Source organism: Ascidia mentula, chromosome 8 (genome assembly GCF_947561715.1).
Source record: "Ascidia mentula chromosome 8, kaAscMent1.1, whole genome shotgun sequence".
Taxonomy (NCBI): Eukaryota; Metazoa; Chordata; class Ascidiacea; order Phlebobranchia; family Ascidiidae; genus Ascidia; species Ascidia mentula.
The window spans coordinates 18475038-18491001 of NC_138573.1; the positions used below are offsets into that span (position 1 = coordinate 18475038).

At 36.8% G+C, this 15964-nt stretch overlaps 2 protein-coding genes across 3 annotated transcripts; one reads left to right on the forward strand and one right to left on the reverse strand.

The window, feature by feature from the left end:
• Positions 1–124: 124 nt before the first annotated feature.
• LOC145910329 (dyslexia-associated protein KIAA0319-like protein) lies at positions 125–12695 on the reverse strand. Of its 2 annotated transcripts, none has more exons than XM_082997410.1 (21): positions 12473–12695; positions 12102–12274; positions 11658–11808; positions 10859–11125; positions 9837–10112; positions 9478–9602; positions 8880–9033; positions 8469–8569; positions 8141–8249; positions 7408–7571; positions 6046–6168; positions 5654–5799; positions 5421–5572; positions 4976–5121; positions 4576–4734; positions 4107–4252; positions 3603–3739; positions 3175–3297; positions 2806–2896; positions 2554–2672; positions 125–2160 (listed from the first exon to the last, which is right to left on the reverse strand). In XM_082997410.1, the coding sequence occupies exons 1-21, from the start codon at positions 12540–12542 to the stop codon at positions 1847–1849; spliced, it is 3246 nt and encodes a 1081-aa protein (XP_082853536.1). In that variant the 5' UTR covers positions 12543–12695; the 3' UTR covers positions 125–1846. The 2 variants fall into 2 exon arrangements, with proteins under 2 accessions (XP_082853536.1, XP_082853535.1); XM_082997409.1 differs by having other exon boundaries at positions 10859–11353.
• Positions 12696–13273: 578 nt separating this feature from the next.
• Positions 13274–15764, forward strand: LOC145912272 (uncharacterized). Its single transcript, XM_082999693.1, has 5 exons — positions 13274–13549; positions 13890–14021; positions 14335–14622; positions 14765–15038; positions 15387–15764. Exons 1-5 carry the CDS (start codon positions 13380–13382, stop codon positions 15657–15659), a joined length of 1137 nt encoding a protein of 378 aa, XP_082855819.1. The 5' UTR covers positions 13274–13379; the 3' UTR covers positions 15660–15764.
• Positions 15765–15964: the final 200 nt, after the last annotated feature.

The window sequence follows — 15964 nt, forward strand, 5'->3', positions numbered from 1 at the left end:
AAACGATTGTGTTACATTGGTTGTTCGCCGTCACATTTTCCCACCTCGTCCTGAAGTTATCAACAAAATAAACTTCTCAATGCATTTCTGTCACATCAGTATAAGGGCACTGTTTGTTCTCGGGGTAAATCAACAGTTTATTGTTTTTAAACAATTTCTGGTCACAGAAGACGAAAAGATAAATAAGCACAAAAGGGCGCAAGGTCAGCGACCGAAAATAAACCTCAACAATGTTTCCCACCAAGTTTTATCAGTCATTATTTTTAGTGTAAACACTGCCACAAACATGTCTGTTGTGAAATTTATAAAGCACAATGCGGTGAGTAGAATAACGTGTAGCAGTCAGGGCGCGTTAAAAAGTGTGAAAATGGCTTGCAAGTAAAATACAAAACGTGTCGACTGGTCACTGTAATAGAGAGTGCGGATAGTACTGTGACGTAACAAACGATGCGAAATAACGGCGAAGGTAAAAATCAAAAGTAATATTAGGAGTTATGAGCTCTCTTGTCCCACCTAGCGAAAACATAGGCAGCTTGGATGACGTCATGATAGTCTTAGGCCTAATTTCACTGCTTTACTCAGGACTTTTGATGGTGTATCAAAAAGTAGTGCCCAAGTTTTAGCAGATTGGGATATTTTGCGAAAAAAAATCCATGAAATCTTTAATAACTGCCATCTAGACAATCTTGCTCCATGATCTGTTGTTTTACGATTCCAACTCCAACGAAAAAAACTTAACGCAACAACGCACGCTGTATTCGGAAACAGAAAAGCAAAAAGTGCAAAAACGCGGCAAGATAGAAATCTACGAAAGGGGCGAAACTGGATGAGCGGAGCACCAGCACTACATGACGAAATGTTGTTTTGTTTTACTGTAAAATATCACAGAATTTTCGACACAATTATTGTTGGTCAAGTGCCTGTATGTATTCTCCGCTTATTCAATTTCCCAATATTTACACATTTCCGGAATAAAACCTCAAAACAACAAACACTTGTTGTGAATTACAAGTTTTCGCACGAGAATAAAAGTCATTTTTTTCTTTAAGGAACAATAAAAGATATAAGCTGCGTTAATTCCACAATAACGTCCGGTTAATGGTCGATTCGCATTTTCATATTAAGGTAAGATCTTGGATGTTACACACGGGTATTAAAGGCAAGTAAACATGCATGAATTGCTATAGATGGTGAATTCTAAAAGCATCAACATTGCGATGCCAGGGGCAGGACTTATTGCACGAGCTACGGTTTACTAGCCAGCTTTCAAAGGTTACCATGTACACCCTAACATGACACGTACATAAAAAGTGTTTCCGGCCAAAGTTTTCTAGAGTTTAAGAAACAGTGTTGCCAAAAAAATTTCAATTTAAAGTGGAATGTTTCGAAATATTTCCAAGATACCAAATAAAGTCAATGAAAAGGTTCCAAATTGCAAGAGAACCGTTTTTCACAAAAAAGGGTTAGGATGTAACATTATCAACCACATATGCAAGGGCACAGTTTGAGTTGGGGAATATCATCTACTATAAAGCACCTTCACATGACACTAGAGGGAAATAAAGAGACGGAAAAAACCTCATTACAGGAATGTTTAAGGCCAAACAGACATAAATGACCACTTACCAGGTCCAAAACTTAAAAGCAGTTTGCGTTATGAGTTAGTGTTCAATTATTTCCTTTTTTTCCATCAAGGAAATTGTTCGCTCTTAAACACCACAAGTAGGAACCTGTTCCGCTCAAAGGCAAGCTTCAAAATGATTCGGAAAGTTTCTGCGCTATATTTTGCGGATCGGTTTCGATCCGTCACAGTATAAAGACATACTTAAACGGTACCAACAAGAGCTCACAGAATGTCCTCGTGGGCTCCATCGCCACCGACGCCCCTCAGGGCCACGCGGTCCCCGCCGTCGAGGCCCCTACCATCGAAAGAGTCTCCGGAGTGTATTTCATCGGACACATCGTTGATGTTGACGAGAGTCGATGATTTGTGTTTGCTTCGTTTGTTGAAACCCGGTTTGTTGCGATGACGTCGCACCGTGGGGCCGTTGAGGAGTTGACGCTTCTCGAAAACCGTCTGATTGTCGTCCTCCGACGATGACGTCATGCTACGCATGAGTGAGCTCGATCGGTATTGGGCGTTGTGGCGTGTCATTCCATCTAACAAACGGATAACATGATATAAAGAACAAATACCATGAAATGATTCCAAACAGCACGAGGGCAAATTGTTTGTGAATAAAAACCAGAAACCCAAGTATATGTGGATGCGAGAAACACACAAAGTATTTTGAATGTGGGAAGATGGCTGAAAGGTGGTAAAACCCATAGGTACCTAAAAACGACATATCAAGAAGTTTGTATTGTCAAAACCTCACGGTAGCTTCATGGTCAACAAAGACTTTATTTTTTTATTTTCAACAAAATCTGTAACAAATATTAGGTCGTGTTTTACAAGGTTTTCAATTGCTATGTATGTAATATAATGCCAGCAATCCTGAACCGATTAAAAACATATACAGTTGTCCGTTAAACAATTTCCAATCCACATACTTTTATGAACTGATCCATTTTTGGAAGGTTTTGTTGAAAGCTTTTCGTAACCTCCGTTGTCGAAACCAGTCCCATGTTTCTTACGTTTAGTTCGACCCGCTTTTCCTTTTCTTTTACGTCTAGAGGAGAGATTTCAGTTCATAAAACTTTTAAACACCGTCGAAAGTTGAGGACGCGATTGGGAAAATCATTTGGAATGTAATCAAATAGCAACAAACTTGTGAAAAATATTGGAAAAAGTAACAAACCTACCTTAAACAACAGCAGGTAAAAAAGTACACGAAACAACAGGACACGAACAGAAGAATACAAGAGATGATGATCACGTACAGAACGCTCCAATCTGTGGAGGGAAAAGTTAATTAATTATGTGAAGTTCTGCCATGCTCAATTTCACTGCAGAAAAAATGTTATACTATAAAACTTTTAAGTTTGAAGAATATTTTTGGCGGAGTTCTGATTAAACTGGATTTCACATCCACGAGTTTGGGGAAGTCCGCGATACCAACGTTATACGTAGATCACGATAAATAACTTGTTTGCCAGAACAGCTTCGTTGCAAGAGAACAACAGACAGGTGCTGTTAACATTTTTCAGTTAAATTAACACAAAGTTACGAACCGCAGTTTGGAGTCCCGTCTCCCGAGTACACGCGGAAGAAGTTCTGCATCCAGAAGGTGTCGCACTCGCACTGTTTCGATCCGTCGTGACATTTACCGTGACCCGAACACGTGTTTTCACACACTACAGAAGGCAGGAAACGTAAAAGGAAGCAGAGAAAGAGGTCATGGCGAGTTATTTTCCTCCGGCTCGATACGACAACGCAACACACTATATACCCAAGCCTTCACACACGTGTTAAAAGTCGTTGATATTATCAACCTCATGTAAGGCCAACGTAATTCGAAAACGTCAAGGTACGCCGTGTAAAAACACTTCTCTCATCCAAAACAATACATCAGCATCGAAAGTACAACCGCAAGTTAGCACAAGATTACAGCTTCCGGTGGCACCACAGCGAAACCCAAATAAATCAACACAAAACTTACAGTAAGTGTCGGCTCGCTTTGCGTTGTAAACCGAGAAGTCGATGTTGGTTCTGAACTTTTGGTTGAGAGTTTCGACGACTTGAAGTGCGTTCATTAATTGTCCGTTTGCCAGTTTAACATAAAACAGAACCACCAAACTGTAATATAGAAATACATACGTTATAGGTTAAACCGGGTAGCTTGATGTATTACGTCATACATTTAGATGTCCCGCCACCGAGTGGAGGTTTATTTCCAGCAAATTTTTACTGCGCGTTCTTTGCCTTTTTGAATATTGTCAATTTAACTTTTTAGAATGTATTGGATTTTACAAAGGTTTCGCCCTATAATGGCGTCGGCAATAAAAAGGTACTCGAACATAGGAAATACGAACGCACTAAAGCTTCTACACGAAATATTCCAATGCAAATAGACGTCAAAAGTTCGCGAGAACACGACATGTTGTTAACATTGCATTGGAGCACATGGTGACGTCAAGTGTCGACAGGTCGCGGTTTAACTTACTCAGTGCTTGAATGTTCGACGTACAACGAACTGATGATCACGTGATCCCCCTCTAACAATGAAAGAAGAATCTTGAGTTGGTTCACCAAGCTTTCCTGCTGGCTAAGAGTGAACGAATCTGGGGTTTTGTCCAAATGTAGTTCGACCTGAAACGTAACTCAATCTCAATCACATCACACAAGCATGGTTAAGTCGGTTATCACCATAAGCCACACAAATATTGTGTTGCTGCCTGTTACATTTTAATTAATCCATTATTCTGACACATGAACAGATTGGTTGAAATACTTGCCATACAGTATGGCCATTAAACCATGTTTTAAACGTTGTTTTTCAGAGCAAAACAACGCCACACTTACAAGTTCAATGTTCAACAGCTAAGGATACGTGTACAACATTGTGTTAATCATTTATTTCTATTCCAATAAAATACACACAGTGCGTACAACAGTGTTACAACAAAAATTACCAGTTTTGATATCAGGGGGTCATCAAGCACAGTGACTTTCACTGATGTTGAGCTACTTTTTTCTCGAACGTTGGTGACGGTAAGATGGAATGTGTAAACACCTGCTGTGAGACCCTCAACCACCAGCACTGCTTGTTCATCTGTGTGATTGAAAATCCTCTGCAAACATAAGATATAAATTTAACCATGGGGTTGATTGTGGCCTGGGCTTTAAGATGATATTCAGGATACTGGTTTTGCACAAGACAAAGAAGGATATTTTTGAACATAGAACTTTCTGGTGTATGTTTGAAATATAATTCAGCAACACCAATTAAACAACAAATTGACTCACAATTTTCAAACAAACCAAAATTTACAAATCATAAACTAGAAAATTGATCTGGAAGACTTATCTTACCCCAATTGCTGGACTAGATTTGTCCCTGACCCAGTGGTAACTTGTTATTCCATAATGATCGGTGGAGAGATTGCCGTTAATAATCGCAACATCATCTGGTAGTGTTATGGTGATTGGTGGACCAGCTTCAGCCACTGGTGGTTCTTCTGCAAATCACAAAATGCAAATATGTTGATAAACTGTTGAAAGGGGCAAAACCCAACTGGCTGCATATGCAAATACATGTTTAGACTAAATGCACATCACAAAAAATGGAGAGGTGCCTTACTTAGACAGTACAACAAGTGTAGATATTTTGATGCTAACCATATATACCAGCAGTTGTAAAAGAAAAACCACTTATTTAACTACATAAACTGATTTAATGGTGTTGAATGCAAAGGAAACATTCATTGGTGTTTAATCTTTTAAAAAGAAATGGAGGAAATGGAAAATAACAACTGACCTTTGTTCACAGTAATGGTAACTTGTGCTGTGTTGGTCTCTTGTTCAACATCAAAAACAGTTAACTCATAAATATATTGCCCCGGGATATCCAGGCCAGTTACAGTTGTGATTGCTTTATTTGGGGTGGTCACTGTTGTCGCTTTAGGGGCACTAAAACATTATAACGAAGAAGGTTTAACAATCCCAATGGAGAGATTGCTTTGTTACCAAAACCAGGGGAAAATGGCAAACCTCAATTGCTTCCAATTATATTTTGTAACTTTTTTATCATCGGTGCTCTTTGATCCATCTAGTGTCACCGTCCCGGTTTCTCCAGTCTTGGGTTCGAATATTGTTTGAGGTTTACCTGCATTTGCTTTTGGTGGATGGTTCGATTCCTGACATAAAAACACCAGTTACAAACCATATTATTAAATGGTTATTCCATTTGTATTGGTTACTGTTAAATTTAATGCAATGGTATTCTCTTCCAATAAAGTTTAGTAATCTGACCTCGCACTTCAAAAGAACTCTATTTTATCGATATTACTTGCACAAGGCTGCCTGTTGTTATAATTTGTTGAAAATACATTACAATTACAATGATTCAAAAAAGTTAAACAATGTCACTCATAGTGACTTACAGGTTGAACTATAACTTTGACTTTGGCAGTATCTGACTGTTGGGCTTCATCGGTCACTGTCAGTTGAAAGGTGTATTCTCCAACTTCAAGGTTAGATAATTCCAAACACTTGCTTCTGACCCCCTGAAACAGACAAAACACGATAAATGATGTTGGAGGCTGTTGATAATGCTTAGAATAAAAACACAAGCAGAGTTGACTGTGATTGTAATGTTTTTGTACAATTACGATTAGAATTCCAAAAAACACTGAAGAGATATTAGGAAATAACGGTTCCCATTAAAATGTTGGTTGCAAACAAAAAGATTTCATTAAATGAGCAAATATAATTTACAAAATCAAATAATAATAATTTTATATGCTATACAAACACAATGATAAATTACTTTAAAGTACAATAGAATGTACATTAAATTATGGCAAATTATTAGTAGGACTGTATGTGTGTGCTTATTATGAGCCTAATAAGTGCTGACTACAATGCACAATGTACTTTGGCCCAAGCACAATTATTATCTTGGTCAAAGTCCAATTACTGGTCATGAAGATATGAACTGTGTAATTTAAGCATTACTGGGTCTCCACTCAGTTGGGAAATTGGTCTTTCTTGTTTAACGTCCACATATTCAAATAAAAACAACGTTTTACTAAATACTGAACACCCAAGTGTTCAACAGAAACATTTCTTGGTGTTGGTTGTGTTCTGTACTAGTACCATTATCCTGAGGAAGCCTTGTTGGATAACAGGCGAAACGTCGGTTAATAAAGTTACATTTTATTTAATTTAAACTATTTAATTAAAAATATTTACTGTTTTCATGTATTTTTTACAATGTAACAGATAAAAATACTGAATAATGAAAAGGTTGTAATTAAAGCAATGGCAGTGGAACTTTGGGGAAAGTTCTTTTAAAACTAAGATGTAAACAAATGGTAGAAGGTGGAAAACACAATATGTGGGCTTACAAGCGAAAGTGGTTGAAAACAAATAATTTTACCAGTCAAAAAATTTATTCAGACCACACCACCCTGTCTATTCACGCTTCAGTGAGTATGGAGGTGTTTTTTATGCCTGAGCAAATTTTTAAGATCAATTATTTTTGCAGAAGCTTTGCAAAATATAAAAGTTAACATTTGTCATATTGTTGTTATCAAGACTTTTTTTGACCTATATATGAAGTAATGCACATTTAAAACTAGATAAAATTGACAAAATTTGCCCTTATATTAATTCCATAAACTTTGTACATTTCAAGGGCATTACCTTTGCCTTTCCAATCTACACACACACACACGCTCGCAGACCTTTCCACTTTAAAGGTGACAGAACCAAAGCTGCATGTAAAGAAATTCTGCACAAACCTGTTGATCCACCACTTGGTTTTCACTTTCTTGAGCCACAGACCACTCATATGCTACGATTCCCCAGTCATCGGTGCTGTCGTTTCCACATAAAGTAATGTGATTTTGAGGGAATTCGATTTTTTGGTTTGGGCCAGCATTTGCTATGGGAGGGTTGTCAATTTCTGAAAATATTTTTGTATATTTACAGTTTGTCTGAACTTGGGTTCTTGAAATAAGGAATTGCTTTTTCATCGTCCATACAAACAACTGAATGCATTATAAGAAAAGCAATAGCTCTTGCATAGTTTTTATTTACATTGTTAAGTTTTTTTATCTACATTGTGCAATTAAATTTAATGAAGCAAAAGGGCCATAATGTTCATTCAACTACAGACAGGTGTGCACACACTGTGTTGACCTATAAAGTCTCGAACTTGATTCGTCTCCGTCGTTCAATTATGTGTACTCAACGATCATTCCATTACAGAGTGGTAACATCTGTTTCAGGTTAGCCTAGTTTAGTGCAACTTTCACCAGCTAGACTAAAGGGACTTTGTACAGCAGAACAGTGTGTACACTACTGTCAACAGCTCAATAAAACTTGCTCTTTCAGCACAAACAGATAAACAAATTGAAAATAAGAAAAGAAAATATTTTAAATCCAATTTAATTTTATTCCAATTTTGATGTGAATGCAAAAAAATAATTTTTCGTAAACATGAGTTTCATAAATAATTGGCAGAAAACTTACTTTTGTTGACAATTATAGTTGCTTGTGTGGAGTTTGTGGCACCATCTGTATCGGTTACAGTGAGTTCAATTGTATAATTTCCAACCTGTAGATTTTTCAGTTGGAGAACCTGCAAGCATAAATATTAGTCACAAAAACTGAATGATTCAATTCGCAAACACATTTGTAAAAGTAAGTCAATTCATGAACAGAAAGCTATGACCAGTAATCAAAGATTGTATGTAGGACATTTTTTTTGGGAGTATGTTATATGCAACATAAGCCAAAGTATGTTTTCTATGATTTCAACCCTCTCTGCTGAAAAATTAAGAAGTTTTATCAATGATACCTTTTCACTTCCTAGAGGTTCTCCAGTAGAAAGAACACTTTGTAAAGGAGCTTGCACCGGTTCCCAGTGATAGGAAACTATCTTCACATCGTCTGTAGATTCTGAAAGAAAATTTAGAAGCTTAATATTGTTGCGGATATTGCAGACAATCATGAACAACGGCATGTAAACACTGACAACAAGATATGTATATTATAATATGTATTGTGTGAAGGCCGAATATCATTCACAAAACTACAAACAATTAGAAAACATATCTTTCAGCCAGTCTGACAAATGTTGGCACAAAAACATTTTTTGAACAAAAAAGCACTTCATTTGCATTTCGCAAAATTTCTAACTGTAAAAATGTACAAGCCAGACTTATGCAAACCTAGACAAATGGCCAAAATATGCACATCACTAGCTTACTTTGTCCATCCAGTAAAGCAGAATTAGTAGGAAGTGTAATTTCTTGATGTTTTGGTGATATTATTGCAACAGGGTGAGAGTTGATTCTTGTCGGTTCCAAGACTGTCACATTCACGGTTGCCTCTCCCAGTGCATTTGTGTCAGTCACTGTCACCTGCAAAAACAACCACGATGAACATAGTTAATAAGTTTTTCGATTTTGAAGTTTACTTTACATGTGTGCTTTAGTGAATATTTTAAACAAAAAATGCGTCGATGTCATCACTCTTTCGAGCATGTTGAAATAGAAAAGGTTTATGGAAAGGGTTATTAGTATTTGAAGTTGGCATTACACTTCACAAGGTCATTTCGGAGCAAAGTCCAGTACATTGCATATAAGCAAGGCGAGGCAGTTAAAATTAACCTGACTGTACATAAGGTATTAAACAACTTAGAAAATTATGATTAACTGATTTTTTGTTGAATGGTTTTGCTTCCAACAAGAAATAGAACTTCAAAGTTGTTCTACATTCATTACAAGCCATATAGTATATCGCAAAATACAAGCTACAATTATACATCAACTAGATTAAACTTTTATGCAATCCACATTCCTTACTTTAAATGTGTACTGCCCAGATGCAAGGCCACTGACTGTGTAAGTATTTTCCGTTATTCCTAAAACAGTTCCAGAAAAGTCATTTGGCAAATCTATTGGCCTCCATTCAAAGTTGTATCCACTTGCTGCAAATATAAAGATTGTCATAAAATACAGCGACATCCTTTATTGCATCACAATACAATGGGTTTTATTCTGAATGGTTTTAGGTCTGTTACAGATATAATTTCCTCCAATGGTCTTTGATAAAGCCCAATCAATCAATTTTAATAAACAACCACACTCCAGATCTTTTTGACATTAAAACAAGATCTCTAATGAATTCCACAACATTCAGCTTTATTTTAATTCTTGTTTACCCTGCTGTGGTTTTCCGTCAACTTCAGCTTTAAGCACGATGGTATTAGAAGGTAATTGTATCTTCTTATTCCCAACCACTGTAACAGTAATCTTTCTTATGGCCTGTGTGGTCGTGGTTGTTGTAGAAGTAGTTGGTTTTATGGTTGTCGTTGTTTGTTGAATTGATGAAGAAGGTGTTAATGTTGTAGTAGAAACAGTAGAAGCTTGAGATGATGATGGTGGTGTGTTTGTTGACGATGATGGGAGTTCAGTAGGTGGTCCAACAGTAGCAGCATCTAAACCATAAAAAGCTGAAACTAACAAAGGTGGGAAAAACAGCTGGAATAAACCAATATTTACTATGACATTTAAATATACCACAAACACAGTTGTTTTGTTTATTTTTTGCAAAACTAATTATCTTCATTATATAAGCAAAGTGCAACCAGTAATCATTTGCAACTAAAAAGATAGATTTACTGCTTATAAACATGTTGGCCAAAGTTAAGGCAAATTGTCACTTGTTCAGTGCCTTAATTAATATGAACCAAAACAGTATATATTTCAATAATTCCCAGTTTGCTGTGCAGCATCATGTAACATGCTTTTTCAAATTTATGTATTTGCATCAATAGAAGAGTAGTTTCTCCATCAATCTACGGTACAAGTGTAGCAAACAGTTTCGATGGAAATTAAACACTTAAGTGAAGGCTGTATATTGGCTTACAGCACACTTGAGCTCAAGTAACAAGAACTGGAAGGACTGTCATATTGATTATCTGTCCCATGCTGACAGTCAAAATGGTTCATTAAAAATGACCCCAGCTTAGAGCAACTTTACCAACCTATTCATGTTCAACCAAAGTCAAACATTTCAACACAAAATAATCACAAGACAAAATAAAAAAAAAATGATAGGTCCTTCGCCATTCAAGTAAAACAATTGAAACACACAAAATCTATTTTGTTAGTAATTTACTCCACACAAATCAAATGGGCAACAGTTGAACAAAAATATTTTTAGGCATGCATACATACCAACCTATATTTGTACTGTTTGTTGAATTATCCACAGTTGATTGGGCTTGAATAACTGTTGGAGTTACTGCAGGAGATATAACAGCTGTGGTGTTTTTCACATCAACAGATTGGTTTCGCAACAAATTATGCAAATCAGTTTGATTTGATACAATAACGACCTCTTCAGTTGTTTGGTCAATTTGTTCAGCTGCTATGGCAACTGGCTGCATGGTTACGGAAACATTGTTTGGTGCCATATTTCCAATGGAATTGTTGGTCAATTGCTGAGCTGTAGCAACAGTAACTGCTTGAGTTTTTAAATCAAAAGAATTCAAAACTGAATTGCTCAAAAAATTTTGGTTTTCATCAGCTGGTTTCAAATCGTAAGTTGGATTTTTCTTAGGTTTGTCTGAAAGTTCTGAGTCTGTTTCTGGAACAGTTTCATCAGAAATCAGTTCAATGCCACCATTGTCAAGTTCAAATAATTGGGTTAATTGCTTCAAATTAAAAGATGACTCTGAAAGGAAATAATATCATCGCATGCATTATTAAAAAATAAAATCTCTGACAGGATGCAACACACAAAATTAATTAATACACAAACGGAAAAAAAATATGCAAAAACTGACAACTTTTCAGTAAAATCAGAATGTTTAAGCAAGAAAAGAAAACTAGCAAAATCAAAACAATGGATAATGGGGCAAAAATCAGTTTAAAACTGTAAATTTTTGTTTAATTCGAAAACACTTGTTAAAATCTTTTAAATCATGTTTTGAGTTGATTTACAGTTTGTTTAAAGCATCCAAAAGTGATGTTGTTACCTTGTTGATTTCTTTTTATAATATACATAAGGGTTGACTTTTTATCTCTCACGAAAGGTATTACTTCATCTGGATCCTGGGGGAAATATGGCTTGCATGGTCCATTATCTAAATCAGCTGAAGGGCATTGGACCATCAAACAATTCTGTGACTAGAAATGAAATTTAAATATAAGGCATATATAAATTTGGTGTGTTTTTGTTTTGATTTACAAATAAGCCCAGTTGGTGGTGCTTAGCTTTTTTTCAGTAAGAATTGTCCAGAACCCGAAAAAAAATAATGACTTAAACAGCCCCGGGCTCTATGCTAAGAAAAACGAAGGACTATGTTCTTAATTAAACCTAAAAATTGTTTAAAATATTCAAATAAGCTTGGATTCCTAATGAGTGCTGAATATGCAACAAATACAGTAAAGTTTTCTTGCATAACTATGCCAATCCTTACCATATCCTCTGTGTAAATAGATACGTCACATGAGTTGTTTGCATTATTTGTTTGGCAACAAAGTTCAGCACATACATCTGCTGTATCAGCAGTGACCAACATCACATCATCTTCTGAGAATGGGCCGACAACTTCCAATTGGAATCCGGACTGAGATAATATGGAACACTGACCTAAACACAAATTTCGGAATGTTTTCTACTTTGATCTTACTAATATTTCAGAAAGAAGTGTTTTTATATACATGACCATTAACACATACACACACAGCATATTAAGTCATTTGGGGAGACAGTGTTGAGTGTAATTTATGACATAAGGACATGAGTGGCATACACCTACTGATTTTATAGTTGATTGGCAAAACTTACCGACATCTTTCAACTGTCCATTCGCTGACGTAATTACAATTAAACTAAGAAACAGACTTCGTGTATCCATCTTTTGCGAAAAGGAAGCGACTCGGCGACTCAAACATAAGCTGTCACCAACTTCTTGAAAACTGTGTTTTTTGTGTTTCTTAGTCGCAAGAAAATTCAAAACAGTAAACTTTTAAATCTACGCACATTTTACAACAACAAAGTTGACATTCAATCAGCTGATGACATCACGAGCGAAACTCTACATCGACATCGTATGTCCACACGATTTCTATGAATGCAGAGATTAACCTAACTAATGTCACGAAAGATTCTGTTTGAATAAGTGATGCCCGACGATGCCGAATTGTAGGCAGAATATATATATCAGAAACAACAGAAAGACAAATGACTATGAGAAAATGAGGTTTTCTCTTAAATAACTTGTTAAAAAAATCAGATACCAAGTCTTTGTTGCTCATAAGATTGTCGAGAAATCCCTATCAACAAGAGTTTTAATGTCACGAAACGAACAAACAAATTTATTAACCAGTTAATTTGGAGAACTTGCTTGATTGAGCAGACTTCACTAAATTTGCTTGACATGAAATTTCCAACAATCGTGGAGTTGCAATCGCGTATTTTTGCCCTTTTCGTAAATTGCCTGAAGGTGTTTTTGCATCATGGTAAAAAGCGATTAAAAAAAAGAAAATTTAATAAAAAAAATCTGTAATTGGTCTTCGTGTTGGAGTCAGTTTAACCGGTTTGGTGTGAAAGGAAAGTTAGCAAGGTCGTAAAGATGGTTGAAAGCATATCAGTTTTTGTGCTTTTATTTCCATCTCTGCTCGTTGACGTGCAAGCAGCAGATACGACAAACTTTCCGAAACCACAATGCAGTAATTTGTTGGCAAATTTAACTATGGGATCGTGGGTTGCCCTGCCACTTACCTTACAGAACAATAGGCAAACCCATAACCAAATGATGGAAGAACGCTCCACGAAGCTGGACAGTGAAATGCGAAGGTTTTGGAAGATGAAAGGATTTCCTTCAAATAACTTCGGGAGCAAAAAAACTTGCGGATTTCAAAGGTGCCCCTGTTCAATTATGAAAGGCCATCAACATCTATCCAACAGAAGCAATTTTATGTCTTTATGACTGTTACAGCAGCGGGTTCCCAAAGCGGGTTCCCCAACGCTAAACGGTTCCATAAAATAACCCGAAGGGTTCCATAAGCTACTGGATAGTTTTACACTAAAACTTTTCAAGTGAAATACTGGCGTTCTGGGGGTTGTTTGTTAAATTTAATAAAGCTACGGTGTTTAGCGGGCAAAAGAGTTTGGGAAACACTAGTTGAAAGTTTTGACGATAAAAAAATAACCAACATATACACAAAGACTGCAAGAGTAATCCAATCTTGTAACATTTTAGGTCGCGCAGTGCAACGCCGACTGGACGCAAAGTTGGTCAGTGGTGTAATTCTACCTCCTCTACACCATGTTGTAGCAACAAACAGTGGGGCATGTGTGTAAATGGAACGTCATCATATTGCCGATGCCCGAAGTAAGTTTTAGATTAACAAAATAATCTTTCGCAATATTTAACATATTTCTGATTTGGTCTATAATGTCTTTTATGACTTATAATCCCAAGTGGGCGGTCTGTGATAATTCGTGAAATATATGTATTGAGTTACTCCCGAACAAAACAAAAAAAACGGGGGCATTTTGAAAACCAAATTAATAGTTTCACTGGCACCACGAATTCAGTTGCAAACACACTTTGTACATCTTATTTTGCTGTTTAGTTATTTTAATGTTTGATTATTTATTGCAATAAAGCAAACCTAGCAATTAAATCAATCCACAATATTCAGCTGTGTAGATTCAAGAACCTTTCACCATGCCTCGCTTCGTCAGTGGCAAACCGACGACGTCAGATGCCTATGGCATAACTACACACGTGACCAAGCATGTGACGTCATCAGCGCGTCACCTTATGACGATATATACTACGTAGGGGACTCTTACGCGCGAAGTATGTACCTCGCAATGTTGATGATTCTAACGGATCGTGAAATCACTGGAGCCTGGCGAAACATTATGACGCAAGAAGCGCTGGAATATTGTTCGGATTCGGCTTTTACCACGTGGAAACTGTGCAGGTATTGTAAATGTTGGTTGTAGAAACATTCGAGTCGATAACTAAGTTCGTCAAATATTCGAGACTGTAAGCTTAGAAGATTCGGAATTGTGGCGGATGCGCCTGCTTATATTTGTGTGATTGTCTCATCCATTGTTGCGTAGACAATTGTCGGAGAAGTTCGAAGATATGAAGTACAAAAACGAGCTATGCGGTGGACGCAACGTCACCTTTCGAGCCCAACTTAAACGATACTACAACAAACGATACGCCGAAGAATTCCTGGAACTTGTGCGGAGTAATATTGGAAAGGAGGGAGTTCTTTTACTTGTTAGTGTTGGATTTCATGAGCGATATCATGCTGCCAACGTTATTTGGAAGTATTTGGATCGCGCTGTAAGACTTATACGGCTTCATTACGCCGATCAGCCGCCACAGGTTTGTATACGAAACAACGAACCGCGCGTTTAGTGGTTTTCAAGCAGAATTTTAAGACGAAAAGCCGCTTTTACCAAGAAAATCAATAAACTAACACCGCAGTCTACTAAACGTTACAATAGCCGGGCAACCAAATTAGCCAACTTAAAGCACAACTCTGTCGCTTTGCTCGAACTTATGGGTTAACTTAATTTCCCCATACCGCTTTAGGGTCGCTCTATTACAATATAAACCTTATTACGTCATACACAGCGTTATTATTCCATTGATGGCGATCACGACCACTTGGTTTTTAGGTTGCAAAATCGTATTCTGAAAGACGAGACGAAAAGTTTTTATTTTATGAAGGTGAAACGCTGGCCGGATATAAAGTACATGATGCCGATGCGACTTGGCCTCCTTCAGCCCGTAAACTTGCTTCGATCTCATCCGATTTCAAGGTTGCGAAGTTTTGAAACACACATGACGAAATATTGTGCATGGACCGACATTGACGTCATGGATTTCCAGGGGTTTGGGCAGAAGGTGATCAGCTATGATGGCGTGCATTACGACTTGTCAGTGAACAAAATGAAAAATCAAGTCTTGTTGAACTACATGGCCTCGCTGCAGAGATTTTAACTCTACTTTGTGAAAAGCAGTTAAATCAGCAGACCTTGATTTTTAACTGTTTCTTTTCGTTGTGTTTCTGTCCAAAAATGGGGTCATATAGCAGCGATTTAATATTGCACCATAAAATCCATAAAGTAAAAAATATTTGTAATTTATTTGTATTAGTGTTTTGCCAATACGATGTCAAGCAAATAATGGTGGTCGTTTTAGTTTGCATGCTACACAAATGCTATGAATTGCCAAAATTGTGTTCTTACATCTTACTTGAGGAAGCTGGTTGTACAGAAATAATATCAGGGTACTTTAGTATAGGC